At 31.5% G+C, this 18,201-nt stretch overlaps 1 protein-coding gene across 1 annotated transcript; it reads right to left on the bottom strand.

The window, feature by feature from the left end:
• Nucleotides 1-656: 656 nt before the first annotated feature.
• On the bottom strand, nucleotides 657-17,852 carry LOC127730833 (hepatitis A virus cellular receptor 1-like). Its single transcript, XM_052239439.1, has 7 exons — nucleotides 17,758-17,852; nucleotides 15,152-15,229; nucleotides 14,409-14,499; nucleotides 8,961-9,008; nucleotides 3,605-4,204; nucleotides 2,412-2,550; nucleotides 657-850 (listed from the first exon to the last, which is right to left on the bottom strand). The coding sequence occupies exons 5-7, from the start codon at nucleotides 4,191-4,193 to the stop codon at nucleotides 676-678; spliced, it is 903 nt and encodes a 300-aa protein (XP_052095399.1). The 5' UTR covers nucleotides 4,194-4,204; nucleotides 8,961-9,008; nucleotides 14,409-14,499; nucleotides 15,152-15,229; nucleotides 17,758-17,852; the 3' UTR covers nucleotides 657-675.
• Nucleotides 17,853-18,201: the final 349 nt, after the last annotated feature.

The raw sequence follows: 18,201 nt of genomic DNA, 5'->3' as shown, positions 1-18,201 counted from the left end.
ACGAATTATTATTTCACTATTTCACTTTTATTAATGATTGAACAAAAACAAATCATATTTTATTTTTTTTTATATCTCGTAGCTAATGCCCCTTTAAATGTCGTTGCTAGCTATAATGTGACCAACTTTTCACTCTAAATCTGAAAGTATGAGGCAGTATAACACTGAATAACAGTTTCCTTTACTGGAAATCACAACCAGGTATCCCGATCCGAAACCGCGGAGAGACCCGAATCCCGAGGAGCAATTAATGAAAAGTTTGTAACGTTGGATAAGTAAAATCTGGAACCGATTCCCACGGAGGAATTATCTGTGGCAATCGGAAACAGATTTTATTTACCCACCGTTACAAACTTTTCATTAATTGCTCCTCGGGATTCGGATCTCTCCGCGGAATTCGGTGTGGAAATGGTACATTATAAAACAAAAAAAAAACATTTTAAATACCTATTGTTGGTTTTGAATTTTTCTTAACCCTCTACAATTCTTTAATTTTACACCACAAAGTAATGAAAAATCGGATGGGCTATTGATCCCCCGAGGGAGGGACATGTTTACATAATTTATCCCCCTGATAATGTTATTCATAATGATCTATACATTTTGAATTTAACACCATGAACCTAACCAAAAACATTTTAAATACAAATCACAAATATTCCCAAAACTTTTATTCTATTTTCCATACAAATTATCTGGAACCGTTTCAAGGTTACAGTCATCTCCTTGGCAACAGAAAGAACACTCAAAGTGAGCATCCTGTAATTTAAGGACATTATAGTTCTTGCATTCATTCCTATCTGCACTTTCAGTTATCCAGTCTTTTTCACACTCTGCTCTTGTGGCACATCTTAAAAAGATACAATAAAAAGAAATATGATACCTACTAACGAGGTTTCTTACTTGGGGGCATGGCAATAGTTTAAAAAGCAAAAATAATTAAAATCCCCAGACTAAATGACAACAAAATGTAGAGTTATTGCAATGACAAAGTACCAGATGAAATACAAGTTTGTCAATCTAAAATTAATACCATTACTTTGTTTACCTCCATCATAAAGTTGTAAAGAAAAAATATTCAATAACTTGTTGTTTTGTTTGTTGCAAATATTTTTTTTAGCCAAGAACTGGACGTCGAATTGAGACGCAAATAATTGTCGATTTTGAATCTTACTCTATATTTAGGTCGGATTGGACGACGCTTTGAGGAACGGACGTCGATTAGAGATCGAACAAACATGTATAAGTTCGTAAGAGTTTTTAAAACCGATTTATGTGTAGTATCTATGTCAGTTTTACTCTAACGAGCTTATCTTTGTAATGTTGGATATATACACCGACTCTAAAAAAGCTTTGAATTGAATTGAATCTGAGCAGGCTGATATCCAGTAGAAGTTAAACAATAGAAATGTGACTCTTTATTAGAGAAGGTAAAAAAAGGCCAAGTTGGTATATTTGAATTGTTTACATCTGTTTGGTGTTCTATGGGCTTTAAAAGTTTAATGAAGGTGCATATTTTTGGACTTTATGCATCTTATATACATGTTTTCACTTAGATTATAGTATGGAGCTTCGAGATATTTGTTAACTTTTAAATTAAAGACAAATTTTAACAAAACAGTCGATTATGGTATGCGTGATAGATAGTAGATACATTTGTTTTTTTTAAATACAACTGGCATATACGGATCGTAATGATGCTATGTGGATACATTTATCGGTTTTCAAGAGCTAAATTGACAGCGCGTCATCCCTAGATTCGATTGAAAAAAATTGGTGGCGTAATGGGGAGATAATTTTGACAAAGTAGAGTCCTGACTGTCAGTCCAACATATATATTAAACTAATCTGAGAAAGCATCCAATTTTAAAATATTAAACAGCCTTTTATAAGTGTAATTATTCATGTTACTTTACTGAATGAAATGATTAGAGACATATCTGTAATGCTTATGTTTGATTTCTTCAAATAAAATTTTTAACAATGACTATAGCGATTAAACTGATTGAAAAAAACAAACAAAACTCGAACCAACAGATTTTAAAATGCGTTGCTAAAAATGGGGTTAAGACCATATCTATAATGAAACGCGCAGCAATTCACGTACACAATCTATGTAATAGTACTTCCTCCATTTTTCAAGTGTCTGTGACAATATTAGACATGATAGAATGAACCAAACTTCCAAAGAAATCACAAGAGGGACACAGAGTTAAATAAAGTCTCAATGAGACACCAAATGTCATCTAAAAAGTTCAGCATTGTACGAATATCATCCTTAAGTATTGCAATTAGCTGCCTTCACTGTTATGGGATACACTAGTTGTCATCTAGATTAAATGAACGTAATATCTTGTAAGTATCTACTATCGTTAAGTTTATTTGAAAGAATTATAATTATTTCAACCTACCTTCGTGTAACATATCTGCTACCATCTTTAAGGTTTTCTACATCATTGATACAATACTGTTGTGCTGGGTCATCACATTTACTTGACACGTGACTCCTTTCACATATAAACTTAGGCCCACGACATAGATGACAAGATACTGAAAAGATAGGCATACAAACAAGTTATTAAACTAAGTCAACAAAATCATTATTATTTTACAAGATAAAAATTCTGCAAAATAACAGAAAAAAATCAAATGTATATTTATTGCTTGACTTTTTAGGTATTACTTTTTTTCTAGGAAAAATCTTCGAATTATCACTGAAATCTAAGCCTTATCCAGAATAAAGTTTTCACTGCTCTTTATGTACTAACGCTTATATACTTATATGGAGTAATTTTCTTACAGAGCGATAGGTCTTTCTTTTGAAGAACCAACCCGGACGATACAAAGTTTCAATAAAATTTGCTTTAAGGCATATAATAATGTCCTTGTAGGGTCATTATTTTCTCTGATTCAAATGCAAACTATAATTTATTTAAACATTTAATTCGTTTGATAGTTATCGTGTGTTGTTGCTTATTGTGGTTTTACTTTTTAATTTTCCATCTTTGATAGGTTTAAGGCAGAAACAATCCTTTATTAGACTAAAATACCAAAAATCGTCGTTGACGAACATTTTAACTTTCGAATCAAATAATGTGAAGTTTTGTTAATTTATCGCTACAATAAAGAGACATTATGTGAGATGAATTTAATGATGCAAAACTTTTCATAACACTTTTAAAACACATTCGTGTGTAGGATTTTGAAAATGTTATTGTTTCACATTTATTGGAAATCAGACTTTACCTATGGATATTCGATTTTCGTGTTACATGTACATGTATCACGAGTTCGTGCTTTCTTCGTGCCAGTTCTTGACTTTTTACATCTATATATACATGTACCATTTACTTTATCAAATAATCAAATGACCATCTATTCCTATTTTCTATAGAATAAAACTTACTTATAATGGGGTGGGGGAGTACAATATATAATTCTGATCTCAGTTAAAAAAATAATTGTATTAGCACACAAAAGGGAGAAAACAATTATTCAATTGTCGAATAACACACCACGGGGTGCCTCGGTGTGTTACACGACAAGAAAATCACAGTTTTTACCAAATGAAAAGCATAAGAAAAAAGATGAACACAAAACGTACTCGGCTCTGCTGGAGTTGTAGGTGTAGTGGTATGTGTTGTAGTAGGCGCAGTTGTTGTCGTCGGAGTAGTTGTAGTAGTGGGCGTAGTTGTAGGTGTTGTAGTTGGTATAGTTGTTGTCGTCGGAGTAGTTGTTGTGGTGGGAGTAGTTGTTGAAGTAGGCGTAGTTGTAGGAGTGGTTGTAGTTGGTGTAGTTGTAGGCGTGGTAGTTGGCGTGGTTGTCGGCATGGTTGTTGTAGTTGGTGTAGTTGTAGGCGTGGTTGTTGTAGGCGTGGTTGTTGTAGTTGGTGTTGTTGTAGGCGTTGTAGTTGGTGTAGTTGTAGGTGTTGTGGTAGGTTCAGTTGAAGGCATTGTATTAGACGTAATTGTTGTAAGTGTTGTTTTGGTAAGCGTAGCTGTTGGTGTTGTGGTTTCTGTAGTTGTAGGTCCAATTGTGTATGCTGTAGGTGTAATTGTTGATGCTACGGATATTGTTGTTGAAATTGAAGGTGTAGTTGTTGTATTCGAGGTCATGATATGTGACGTTAGTTGAAGTGTGGTTGCAGGTTTTGTTGTTGTACTCGGAGGTATTTTTGTTGGGGCGAAAGTCATTGGAATCGGTGCTGTAAATTAATGATTACTTGGTATATGATTTATACATTTTATTTTTTAACAATTAAAAGGCCCATGTTGGCCAAATACTTAAAGTAGAGACCAGAAAAACAAACACAATTTAGCCATTAATTCAGAAAAAGGAAACTGTTTTTTTAAGTGCATTATTGTACAACAAACAAATAAATGTTAAAGTAAGAAGGTATATGTTTTAAGGGAACAATCAGCATCCCTAATTTATGATTTTCTGGAATAGAAAAGGCCAGATGAAAACAAGTGGATTCTTAAAAAAACAAATGTTCAAGAAAAACAGTTAGTACCATGACAAAAAAGTAAAACCACGAAAGACTAACAACAGTCTACAAAAATTACACAGAAAACTAGACAGAACAACACGAAACTCACAAAAAAAAGAGAGAAAAAAGGTGGTATCAGGTGCTCCGGATAGGTAAGCAGAGGAATCGATCATGTTGATCATCGCATGTAAAAATTCGGTGATAAATCGCATCCGATGATGTCATTATTGAGAAAAGGGGAACGTGATACTGACACAGACTTTTCAAAACAACCAACCAAATCATGATGGTGTCCATTAAACTATGATATTCATTAGTATAAAGTAGGACTCTTTATTTATCAAATTTTAATTCAACTTACGGTAGCATGTCCTATTATACATGCGTCACCCGTCACACAATTTTAGAGTCGCACCCAGTTGTAAATGTCAAAGCCATAATCATGGCAAACAGATTACAATGTCACATACATATTAATGGCTATGCTGTAGTTTTGACAGCCTTTGTGATTCGAGAAACTGTAACGATCCAATTATTTATAAGGCAACTGAAGGAGTGGTGATAATTAAATTATCAGTCATTAGTAAATAAACTCATGATAGATACCAGGATTAAAATTAACTTTGCTATAGTAGTCGTTGTTTTAGCCATGTTAGTGAAATTGTAATAATGAGAACAAGTTCTAGGAAATCTTATAAACTGAGATACGTCACAAGTTAAAACTGTAATAGCTTCATCAGATGGTATGGTACTACTAAAAATTGAAAGTTGACAATAGGAAAACTAAGTTTTCCCGTTTGTCATAGATTTTCGTTTCTTCAGTTGTCAGTCATCATAAATTATAAGAAAAGATTAATATATAAAGCAGACCTTTTTGTCTCTGTAATAGCGTTATATTCAAACTCACGCTCACATAACATGCATAGCTGACTATGCGGTATGGGCTTTGCTCATTGTTGAAGGCCGTACGGTGACCTATAGCTGTTAATTGTCGTGTCTTGTGGTGAGTTGTCTCATTGGCGATCATACCACATCTTCTTTTTTATACATTTGTATAAGGTCTCAATGAAAAATGATTAGTGATTGGAAGGACATCATCAATACAACTGTATCAATATATTTAAAATCAAAAGATTTGTTGATGGTTATTCAGTATTGTTATCAAGGCGTTTTGTGTTCCTTTTCCCTTCTGAATATCCAAATTACATAAGTGTCTTTACGAATAAAGATGTATTCCTTGGTATGCAAAATGCTGTACAAAACAACTTATCAAATTATTAGCAACTTTTGCTTCAGCAATCAGAATAGAGCTTCAGAATTAAATGTGAATCAATCTATTCTAAGGGCGGTGTGAATTAGATTTGGATACTATAAAATTCTGAAGATCTCTTAGAGTACATACATGTACAATCAATCATTTTTCTCCGTTAACAGTATAAAATAAATAACTTTTCTACCCTTACATAAGTATCTAGAATTATAAACATGAATACAGATTGCAAATGAGTACTAGAAAAATTGTTTCTAAGTGACTATGTTGACCACACTTAAAGGAGAATTGCGGTAAGGGCTTATTTTTGCCTAAAATTTGAAGAACATCTGATGAAAGATTTTTTACATTTTTTAAACACTTAAGTGTCTTCAATCGATTCAATTAGTTTATGTAAAAAAATTGTGTGGTCATTAAAGACACCTAAATTCAAACTTAAATATAAAAAATCTATCAAATATGCCACAAAACGTCACTTTTCATATGGTTTTTGTCTAAAATGTAAGTGGCCGCATTCGTGTTCAGACTCAACCTTCATATATGTTATGTATCATCATCAAATACAACATATATTTAAATATTAAGACTGAACACGAGTGCGGCCACTTCCGTTTTGGACAAAAATCGTCTAAAAATTAGCAAAAATTCTAAAATCGTGAAGATTTCAATAATTTTGCATGATCAATGATGCTAGTACCTGATGCATGTGCATTGCATTGTCAAAAACAGCCAATATTTATATAACAGAAATATTCTTCTTTCCAATAAATAGCTAAAAGTTTAAATTTAAAAAAAAAAATGTTAAATGCTATATTTTGGGGCCAAAAGGGGGTCTTACCGGGCCTACTCCTTTGAAACAAAGGAATTACATATGCAGTTAGGTCTTCTCCGTTAGTTTATTATAAAAAAAGAAGATGTGGTATGATTGCCAATAAGACAACTCTCCACCATAGACCAGATGACATAGAAGTTTAAAACAACTATAGGTCGCCTTTCGACCTTCAACAATGAGTTAAACCCATACCGCATAGACTTTACGCGCGGTATTCGGTCTATTTTTCACCTTTCTTGATGCACACATAAGACAAAACCAAATTTATATTACTTGATATTAAACGGTAAACATTCTTGATTCATCAATGGAATCAAATTAATAAAATGAGGTTTAATACATTAATTATTATGTTTTAATGATTCCGTGTTCGAATTGCCGTTTTTCCCCGTGCAAGACGTAACAACAAGAACCTACCATCCAAAAGAAAATTGAAAAAAATACCTACTCCTGAACGGTTACAAAGTTACAAAGGGGCAGTGAAAAATTCATAAGACCAGAAATGAGTATTTTAGATGTGAAAATGTAAAAAAAACTTGACAAGTCTAAAACAAATGTGATAAATTTCCTAGTATTTTTAAAACTGCAAGAGTTTGCCCAATTTTTAAAAGTGGCGATGCTTGTAATCCTTATTATATATCGACCAATAGCAGTTTTGCCTTGTCTCTCCAAAATCGTAGAACGACATATGACTGATAGTTTGTATATATATTTAAAGAGTAAAGACCTTCTTTTTTCTACACAGTCAGGCTTCAGACCTAAATATTTGTGCACTACTGCACTTACTAATTTAGTAGATGAATGGTTGACAAATATAGATAATGTAGAGATACAAAGAGTTATATTTTTAGATTTAAAGAAAGCTTTAGATCTAGTTAATCATATAGTTTTATTGAAAAAACTTGAATATTATAATGTTTCAAACTGTACGCTAGACGTGTTTAAGTCATACTTGTTTGAACAAATTCAACAAGTTAAGGTCAATTATGTCAAAAACTTGCGTACCACAAGGTTATATCCTTAAATCTCTGTTATTTATTCTATACAACAATGATTTACAACTGAACATAGAAATGAATTGATAGATTTATATGCAGATGGTTCCACTTTACACGGTAAATATAATAATGTACATGAGTTTAATTCTAACTTTATATTATTGAAAACTGGTGTTCGGAAAATTGCATGAAACTTAATGCCAAAAAAAACTTAATAATTACAATAATATAAATTGGAATGAGCAAATAGATAAAATAGCATGTACAATATCAAATAGAATCAACTTATTGACAAAAGATACGAAATTATTTACCTATGCATATACATAAAATTATTTATTTTAATGCTCATATTCTGCCATTTTTTTTTATTATGATTGCAATATATGGAGTGGTTGTAATGAAAGTGGAATAAATAAACTTAATAAGTTATTATAGAAATCTGCTTGAGTTATAGTAGAAGCTGACATAATGACATCCTCTTTTTTATTGTTTAATAGTTTAAATTGGTTGAATGTGGAAAAACGAATTCAATATCAAAAGGCAATACTTTTATTTAAATCATTAACGGACATTGGTTCCTAAATATTAACGAGAAAACTTTCATTTTACAGATCATCAAAATTATGATTCACGTTCACCTGATGAAAAACTATTGAAAGTTCCTAAGCCAAAAACATTTTTATATATTCTGGTTCTCAAATATGGAACAGTTTACCAAATGAAATAAAGATGACTAATACACTTGTATCTTTTAAAGCAAAATGTTACAATTTTTTCATGAAGAAGGAAGATTAATATGCTTTTTCATTAATATCTATATAAAATTGTATATTGTGTATATATCATTATACTATTGTATGTACTTTATCTATATGTTATTATTATTTTGAAGACTCTCAGGAAGATTAGTTTCAACTATTGGGATTATCCTCTTAAAATAAAGATCATGTATTTATTTATTTTATTTAACACACTCTTCTGCAGTGTATGAGTTCACCCCCAGTTTTTGCTCGGGCTCGTATTGTTCAATTTTTGTAAGTTTCTATGTTGTGTGTTTCGTAGTTCTAACCCGACGAACTTAGCACATTTTACGAAATCTAAGGTTGCATAACCACCATACATCTTAATCACAGATGGTTTCGTGTATTCCTTTCATTTCCAATCAGGTCAATTTGTTCCCCATGTATTTATACATCTTTATCTTTCAACCTTTGATGCTGTGAATCCTTAACAACGATATATCGAAATATATCTATCAAACGCAGAAAAAAACCCACATTGTTTTACTTTGATAACAGCGTATTTGTTGTGCGCACTGAAATCATATTTTTTGCCTTTTATCCCTTTTTCTTTCCTAAATTTACTTACGACAAGTAAAACCTGCTGGTCGAACAATTGTGTGATTTTTGTCTTCATCTGAAAAATAAAAAATAGATATATAAATGAATAAAATGAAATTAGCATAAGTAATCAAAATACTTTACGGGATACAAGATCCTATTTTTTACAGTAATGTAGTTAATAGAGCTCTTAAAATAAGATACGACTCACATTAACTTATTGTTCCTTGGAATTAACTTTAATTTTTTTTTATTTTACAATATTATACGATCTTTGTATATTCCTTTTATTTGTCCATACATTGATTTTATTCTCTAAAGTAAAATACATAACAAATAATTGAAAAAAAAAATGAAAAAAAAAATGAATAGAAATAAATTGAGAACATGTTTACTTGCAGGGTTTTATACAGTTGATTTATTCTATAAGGTGGAGGAAATTTTGAGCTATTGAATTAGGGGCAACAGTTATTGAAGGTTTTCAAATCTCGAAAATCTGTTTTAAATATAAACTAGAACATACCCGCGAAATCGCAGGCATTTATAGCGTGGTTGAAAGTATGTAAACTGTTGTATGATGATTTTTTGTAAAAGATTTATAACTGGAGAATTTCAGGAACGGTATCAAAAGTCATAGGTACTTGGGGACAGGACAATTTTTTTTTGCCCTCCCCCTTTTTTCCAAAATCCGTTATTTTTTGTTTTCTATTAATTTCAATCATTTTCGCGTTTTTCTGTATACTATGAACATACATATACTATAAATAAAGTGTATTTTCTATTTATTATCAATTCCAAGTTTACGACGGTCACTGATATATTATATAGAGACTCTATTTTCGTTTTCCTCCCAAAATAACCCAAACGGAATAATCATGAGCGAGGGTGACAAATGCGACTATGTATGTTACCTATAGAACACAGAGGCATGGTGATTAATTCATTGTAGAAGGAAGAGAAGCGACACACAAAATGAGGTCTTCTCATTTAATAGTATAAATATCAAGTTGATATAAAAGAGGGAATTGCATCAACTCCAAAAGGAACAAGAAGGGATGTATCGACAGGATACTGAGCTTCTTCTGCAATGCATTCTTTTCAGACTCGATCAACAAATGAATCTGAATATGTAAACGCTTTACGATGTGAGGGAGAGTATGTTACTTCTGAAAATGGGAAGCTGCAAATGGAAAATTGAAATCCCCACGTTTTTCCATATCATAGCTTGAAGTTGTCCATCCGAGTCAATTTATATGTTTTCAGAAATATCTTCTGCATTAAGATCACCGGGATATATGAGATGCAAGCATTCGCTAAAATGTTGGATATTGAGAGACCATCATAAGTCATTGCACGAGGTGTCTTAAGTTTACGATAAAAGTTATGCCATATCGTAACTTGGGACACTTTCGAAAACATGTCTTACGACTATGACACGTGTAAGACCATCGTAAGACATGTCTTAGTCATAAGATACGTTCAAAAACCAGGCCCCAGAACGTTATCAATATATCTCAAATTAGCGAACTTTGCGTATTAATTTTAATCTTGTTTTCTTTAATGAGTTTTTACAAGCTATTTTTTTCTTCTTGTCTTTGACAAGGTTTTGTAATAGATTCTGCTTCATAAGAATACAAAAACTGTACAAAAATAAGGAGATGTAGTATGACTGACAATGACATTTTGTTGTAGATATTTACGCCAAAAATGAACACAAAATAATATTAAACAACAATATATCTCCATTATCATTTCTTTCACATTTATTATGTTAAGTAATTTAATTATTTTATAATGTAATTGATGAAGAAAGTAATATATAGTATCGTTTTCATAACAGTGTGGACGAGACCATTTTTTGGCTCGCTCAAGTCTCCAACTTACTGGGTTAAATTAGGTGAACGTTCGTCTGTAACGCCCACGTATCACGTCGTATTTATTTTTGACATTTAAACTGTGGGGTCACCAAAGGTTCTCAACGCCTAAATCGAATAATTCGAAAAATTAGTACAGGAATAACCTTTGTGTTTTGATTAATATTGAATACTTAAACGTTCTTTACTTGCGTTTTTGTTATGTTTTGATAAACAATTTTTATGATATCGCAGGTTCTTTAAACATAAGAATTAATTTAACTAGCTTTAAAAGTTACAATGTATGTGTTGGATATTATCTTTTTCGGACGTCAAAGCGATTAACCCATTACGGTTGTTTAATTTTTTCACTTAGTATCGTTTAACTTTTATCTTGTGTAAAAAACATAGACAAAATATACTTTCGTACGGTCTTTTTCGTACTTGCAAGATATTGGACAGTAAAAAGCTATTTGGACCAAGCCTTATGGAATTTGCATTTACTTCACGAAATACTAGTAGGTAAAATGTATAGTTTGGAAACTGGAACTTTTCTGCTAATTACTATACTTGTGAAAAACCCAAGGGTTTTTGGTAGCAGAATTCTGAGTGTGTGTGTGTTGGTGTTTTTTTTGTTTTGTTTTTTTTTTTTTGTGACGGGGGATTGGTTTTTTTTCCCTCATGCTCATGCATGAACATTACTTTTTTTAATCTTAATGTCGTATTTTTTTTCGTCCCTAATTTTGAATTTAAATCAAATAATTTTATTTCCTCTTTTTTATGAAACAAAGTATTTTTTTTCCCATTCCAATTTTTTTTAGAATCAATTCATTTTTTTTAAACGGCCCAACCTTCACACACACAATTTATATATCAACTTCGTCCTTTTTAAGATCGCAATGAAAATGTGCACATAATATATGCATCATGCAGGAAATAAATTTTTAAAATGTGGTCAAAGTTTGCTCGAAGCGGAAAAAAGCAACAGCTTAATATGGATTGAAATTGAAATAATTGTTATAATTTACACAACGTTACTTTTTCCAATATAAACATTCAAATTTTTTTTTATTTACAACATTTTTTCAAAGACCACATTGTGACTTCGAGATTAAGTAAACCATGAAAACGCTTTCCCTTTTCTTTCTTCTGCTGTTAGTTTAACTCAGTTACAAGAAAATAAGTTTTGTAAGTAAAAGACCCAAATTTGTGAGATATAAGAATGATATATCGGCGAGTATTGCAATTTAGTTTATGACTAACGATCTGTGGTCAAAGAGACAAAAAGGATCACACACACGTGTAACAGTTTCCCCTTTACATAAAAGCATTAAACAAACAGAAAAGTCTTTTAAATTATTAGATATACATATAGATATATAATGGTTTACTTTTATAAATTGTTACTTGGATGGAGAGTTGTCTTATTGGCACTCATACCACATCTTGCTATATCTTTATACATAAATAGAGGCAATTGAGCTGTGTAGTACTGGAATATCCAAGGCAAACTCATCATATGAGTTCTCTGTATGACTGAATGATTCAAACGATGATCCATGTGAAAAAATATCCAGTTAAAAAATTGATTTTGTTTTCATCGTCCGGAACTCTTTTCACAAACAAATCCTATGCATTGAATAAATGTTTAGGGTACTCTTAAATGATCACAACGTGGGAGTATTTTTTTCTCTTAAGATATTTTGTGAATTGATCCCATCGTCTTAAAGTTTTTCTGACAGACTGAGTGAGCGTAAAATCATTGTTATCAATAGCCGATGACAAACACGTTAAAGGTAAATGATTCAGTATTATTAACAACAAAAGTAAGTTACGGTTGTCCACACTATTACGGTAATACCTCTAGATAATCTAATTACATACAGAAAATGAACATTGACATGGAATTTGTTTTAAATGCGTATATGGCGCATCAGAATAACTCTGATGTTTTTTTTTTATCGCTTTATACTAGCAAAATAATTATTTCGATGTGTACCAAAAAGTTCAAGTTAATATTATCAATCGTTTGAAAAAAAAAGAACACAATATAAATAAGAAGATGTGGTACGAGTGCCAATGAGACAACTCTCCATCCAAGTCACAATGTGTAAAAAGTAAACAGTTATAGGTCAAAGTACGGCCTTCAACACGGAGCCTTGGCTCACACCGAACAGCAAGCTATAAAGTGCCCCAAATGGACTAGTGTAAAACAATTCAAACAGGAAAACCAACGGTCTAATCTATATAAAAACGAGAAACGAGAAACACCTATGAACCACACCAACAAACGACAACCACTGAACCACAGGCTCCTGACTAAGGACAGGTGCATGAAAATGCAGCGGGTTTAAACGGCGCCAACCTTCACCCTAACCTGAGACAGTATTGTAGCATTACAACATGAAAAAAGACACACTATAAAATATCAATTGAAATTGCTTAACTCAATCAAAAAGACATTTAAACAAAAACAAGTAAACATACACTGAGCGAATAATTTTGATTTATGACACAATATAAATACAATATTAAAACGTAGGTGTCTATATAACATAGACGTTGCGGGTAGTAATAAAAAAAAGATGGGACAAAACGGCGTTAAATAAAACAACATACACAGGTAAATACAAATATAATAATTTTGTTGTAAGAAGTAGTACGGAGATATTTTTTTACATATTAACAAAAACAAGTAAACATACACTGAACGAATAAATTTGATCTATGACACAATGTCAAAAAGACAACTATAACCTGGACAAAATGGCGTTAAATAAAATAACGTACACAGGTAAATTTAAATATAATAATTTTGTTGTAAGAAGTAGTACGGAGATATTTTTTACAAAATAAATAAATGTGTTGTTCATAGTACGAGAACAGCAGTGAAACACATATAAGAACATATAAGCTGACTATGCGGTAAGGGTTTTGCTCATTGCTGAAAGCCGTACGGTGATCTATAGTTGTTAAATTCTATGTCATTTAATCTCTGGTGGAAAGTTGTTTCATTGGCAATCATACCACATCAGCTTTTTTTTATGATACACTTTAACCCTTCGACCACATTGTATTCTTATTATAACTTAAACAATGATATTGGCAAACTGATAAATGGTTTTGTCGAGCTTTTCCTATAAAGCGTTTAAAGTAAAACACGAAATAGGCCAACAGTAGAGATTTTAGAAAAAACTGACAAGATATTCTTGATTTAATTACATTTAGGCTTGTGAAACATAAAACAAACTCATACTAAATAAGGAAGTCAGATTGGTTAGTTTATAACAAGCAAATATTAAAACACATTTTGTGTAGTCGCATGCGGTATATGTTCCTAAATATCAGTCAACTTGTTTACACTGAATGTAGTTGAAAATAAAATTTATGCTATTATTGTCGCCATAAAAATAATGCGGATACGTTAATAAAAAAAACAAAACTATCTAGACATTGTTTTAACTTTGTTAACATAAAACAATGTTTTCATTGTAATAGCCATGATACTTAATTTTAAATTTAAGCTGGAAATAGGTGCCAAATTTGGAGTTATTGAACTTACTGATTGAACAAATGAAAATATAACTGAAGATAAAAGCTTATAATGAATTCTACGATATTACCTTTGTAATGATCATTACACAATGTGGTGTTGCAGCACTTAGATGCTAACTGAACTTGTCGTTTTTGAAGAGTTGGCAGCTGTTTGCAATACTGAAAGGATCAAATGAAGCATGTTATATATTTAAATCACAATACCAACATTCTTGTTATTTTAAATTACATTGATTTGCGTATCTGAAAGCTTTCAAATAAGAATCTAGTTGCCGCTTTAACTAAGTTCCATTCCAAGCCAGCGCTTTCGGATAACAATTTCATTGATCTTTTCTATATATATTTCTGAAAAAATGTAGTTAACTTAAAAACGTTCCGCCTAAAATTCAATAAATGTTCTTAAATTAAGGTTGCAAGTCAGAAATGCGTGCTGTGTTGATTGAAATAATTCCGATTCTGAATTAGTGCAACTACTAGTTAACTGTAAATTTCTAGGAAATACCATCTGTCAGTAGCTAGTGCTTCGTTTCTAACATGATGTAGCTGATTCATTTTCATTTTCTTGTTAAATTAAGATATTGTAACTGTACTAAACACAAGATTGCAACACCTTGACGTTAAGGTACCCAGAAATAATTAATGCTGTTCTGTTAAGGGCAATTTTATTGTCATTATTTTGTGATATATGTTTCAAATTTTGGCAAATATAGGATACACTTTCAACGATATGAATTGGATAATAGATTTATATTAAGATACGAACATATATTCTCTTTTTTTTAATCCAGAAAAGTATTAATAGGTCAATTACCGTCTTTTGTTTACAGCCTAGATCATATCGAATATATGCTTCAGGATTGACTAAAGCTTGTGCTTCTACAATGCATATCTGGATAAAAAGAAATATATATTTTTTATTAGCCATATCATTAAAATCAGATTCTTGTTCATTTTTAAATATCAATACTTGTCATCTTACTTGAGATTCACTCATTTTCATTTTTAAGATTTCACAAAACAATTTATTGTTTAGATACATCTTAATTTAGTGTTTGACCTTGAAGTTCAATTAAAAACAATGCGTGTTCATTGTGTTTAATTTCTTTGTTCACATACTAAAATCCCCAAACGAATCCGCAGTATAAAGCATATGCAAAGTATATAACAGTAGAAAAAACTACCTTTTGAATGAACTTTCAGCAATACGAACAGATAAATTGTTTGTATTTAAATACTAGTAATCGGAGGCAAATTAAATATAAAATTATATAATAAAAGTATATAATTTAATTTTGGATGTAACGCGTCTGCTGATTGGCTGACGTTGTTTTGTTTATCAGCTCATAGACATAATTTAGTCATGTGACCGTGACGTCATCAACGTTTTTTCATTGTTTACTCCGGTTTAAAATGGAATTTAGAATTAAATTATAAGAAATAACTGTAATATTTTATCTGTCTATTCGAAATAACATAAAAAATGTGATGCACACTTTAAAATAACCCGCTACGCGGGTTATTCAGTGTGCATCACATTTTTGATGTTATTTCTTCATAGACAGAAAAAATATTACAGTTATTCCTTAAATATTTGAAATAATGACACGTGTCATGTTTTTGATATTCAATAAATACGATGCAACAGAAAAATTAACTAAAAATACGAAGTATAATCCAATTACGTATACTTCCCGGTTTTAATTGATATCACATAGTCCGTATTTCGAAATGGACGGTTCCAAAATTCTTTCGTCACTATATAAAAATATTATGTTAAAGTGTCACTAGTCTAAAAGGAGGTCTAAATTAGAGGAAACTGTAGTTTACCGATGTTCAAATATCATAATACATTAAAAAGAAACATATCAAGGTAAAAAAAAAATTTTAAAAAAAACGAAAAAAAAAAACGGAGGGAATTGTATGAACCCCAAAAGTTGCGAGACCAAATTCGTTGACGTAAGCGTCATTTGCCATTCATGCATCATCAATCCTCATTCAAAATGTCACAATCAGGAACATTTTGAAATCGGACGATTATTCTGGTATCTAAAAATGTAAGACCTCAAAAACATGTCGCTATAGTCTGTGTAAGACAGACGGTATCGATCAACCAATTAGCGATATTGACCTTAAAACTTATGTAGTGTTGATTTCAGTCTTTTTCTCTCATAACTAGATATTAAAGTAGATTCTCTGGAAAATTTATCAAAATCATGATATTAAGGTAAGGCAATAAGTATTGTTGGGTAATATTTTGAATTTTTATTAGATTTTGTAGGCATCATAGATATTACAGACATTTTCTCTACTAAGCCATTTTGTAAAATGCCTTAATTTTCCTGCAATTTATAATAAGCCTAACCTTGACGGGCATTATATTAAATAACAAAAATACCTGAAATTTTTTAACAGCATTCAAGCAAAAGCAAGGGATATACAAATACGTAGAAATATTATGAGCTACTTCAAAAGGGACCCAAAAGACATTGCCAAATTCACTTATGTCTTTTTTAAAGATTTTGTCTGACAGAGTTGGTACCAATCTATTGAATTAAGCCATTTTCAACTGATTTTACAGTGTGTTCTTTTGTTATGGTGTTACACAACTCTCACAAGTAAGATATTGCTTGGCCTTGACGCGGCATGAGAAATGTATTTGTAAATTTCGAAAGGGTTGTATAAAGTTGTTTCAAAAATAAGTTCAGTGTTAATGATTGGACAAATCAAATTAAGGCGATAATAATTGACCGATGTTCAAATCTCATAAATAGATCAGGAAAAGACAAATCAAGGTAACAAACAAAAACCGAGGGAATGGCATGAACTTAAAAGACCGATACCGGAGGGTCCACAGGGTAAGCGCCTTCCGCTATGCATGCATCGCCCGCAAAGCGAAGTATCACGTGATCGAAATGTCATAACCGGGATAAGACAATCGGTAACGTTACAGATCAGACGAATTTATTGTCCAAAAACATGTCGCTAGTAAGTTGAGACACCGAAAAATCGTACCGGTCAACCAATTCGTGATGGAATCGTAAAACTTATGAAGTGTCGATTTCACTCGTTCTTCCTGATAACTCTAATGGAGTAGATTTTGTGTAAGGGGCACATCCCTGTCACAGAAGTCCGCATAGAGTGAACTATTTTAATATTCGATAGGAAACGTATGAATAAAGAAATTGAAAATTTACTGAAGATTAGTAAACACTTGATCATACCAGGAATGGAATAAGAACGTCCATTTTCACAAAACCCTGATCCTCTCTTTTGTACTACTGCAAACAAATGTAACATTTAGTGACAATATTGTTATCTTTTAGCCAATTATGACAAGCAAACACTGTGATGATTTTCAACAAAATAAGGATTTCCTTAATTGTTTTTAACCAATTCAAAATTAGAAAATGTGTTTACCTCATTCGGAGGACAATCTGTAATGTGGTGACATTTTTTAGGATCTCTGATGTCTTCACAGCTATAGCACCTTGTAAAACTTTGTTTGTGATCATCTGGTACTGAAAAACAGATATGTAGTCTTCACTTTCATGAGGGTTTCAATTAGGGTCCATGATTTTTGTATTCTTTAAATTTGGAAGATCGGAAAAAAGTAGGTGATCAGACTAAATTCTATTGTGTAATTTACCTCTCGAACTAACTATAGATGAATCTTATAGCATTAATTAACCTTTTTCTTAATTGTGATATTTGCGTTTTACACGAGAAATTTTATACAAAGACTAACATGTACGACACAAAAGATGATTTTCATTCCCTGATGCTTATTTGTGTACGGTGAAGTTCCTTTGCGGCCTCCATCTCATGGTATGTGTATTTTCCAACTCGTTCCTTATGACGTTT

This window comes from Mytilus californianus, unplaced genomic scaffold, assembly GCF_021869535.1.
Source record: "Mytilus californianus isolate M0D057914Y unplaced genomic scaffold, xbMytCali1.0.p SCAF_2, whole genome shotgun sequence".
Classification (NCBI taxonomy): Eukaryota; Metazoa; Mollusca; class Bivalvia; order Mytilida; family Mytilidae; genus Mytilus; species Mytilus californianus.
This window is presented reverse-complemented; position numbering and strand designations above follow the sequence as displayed.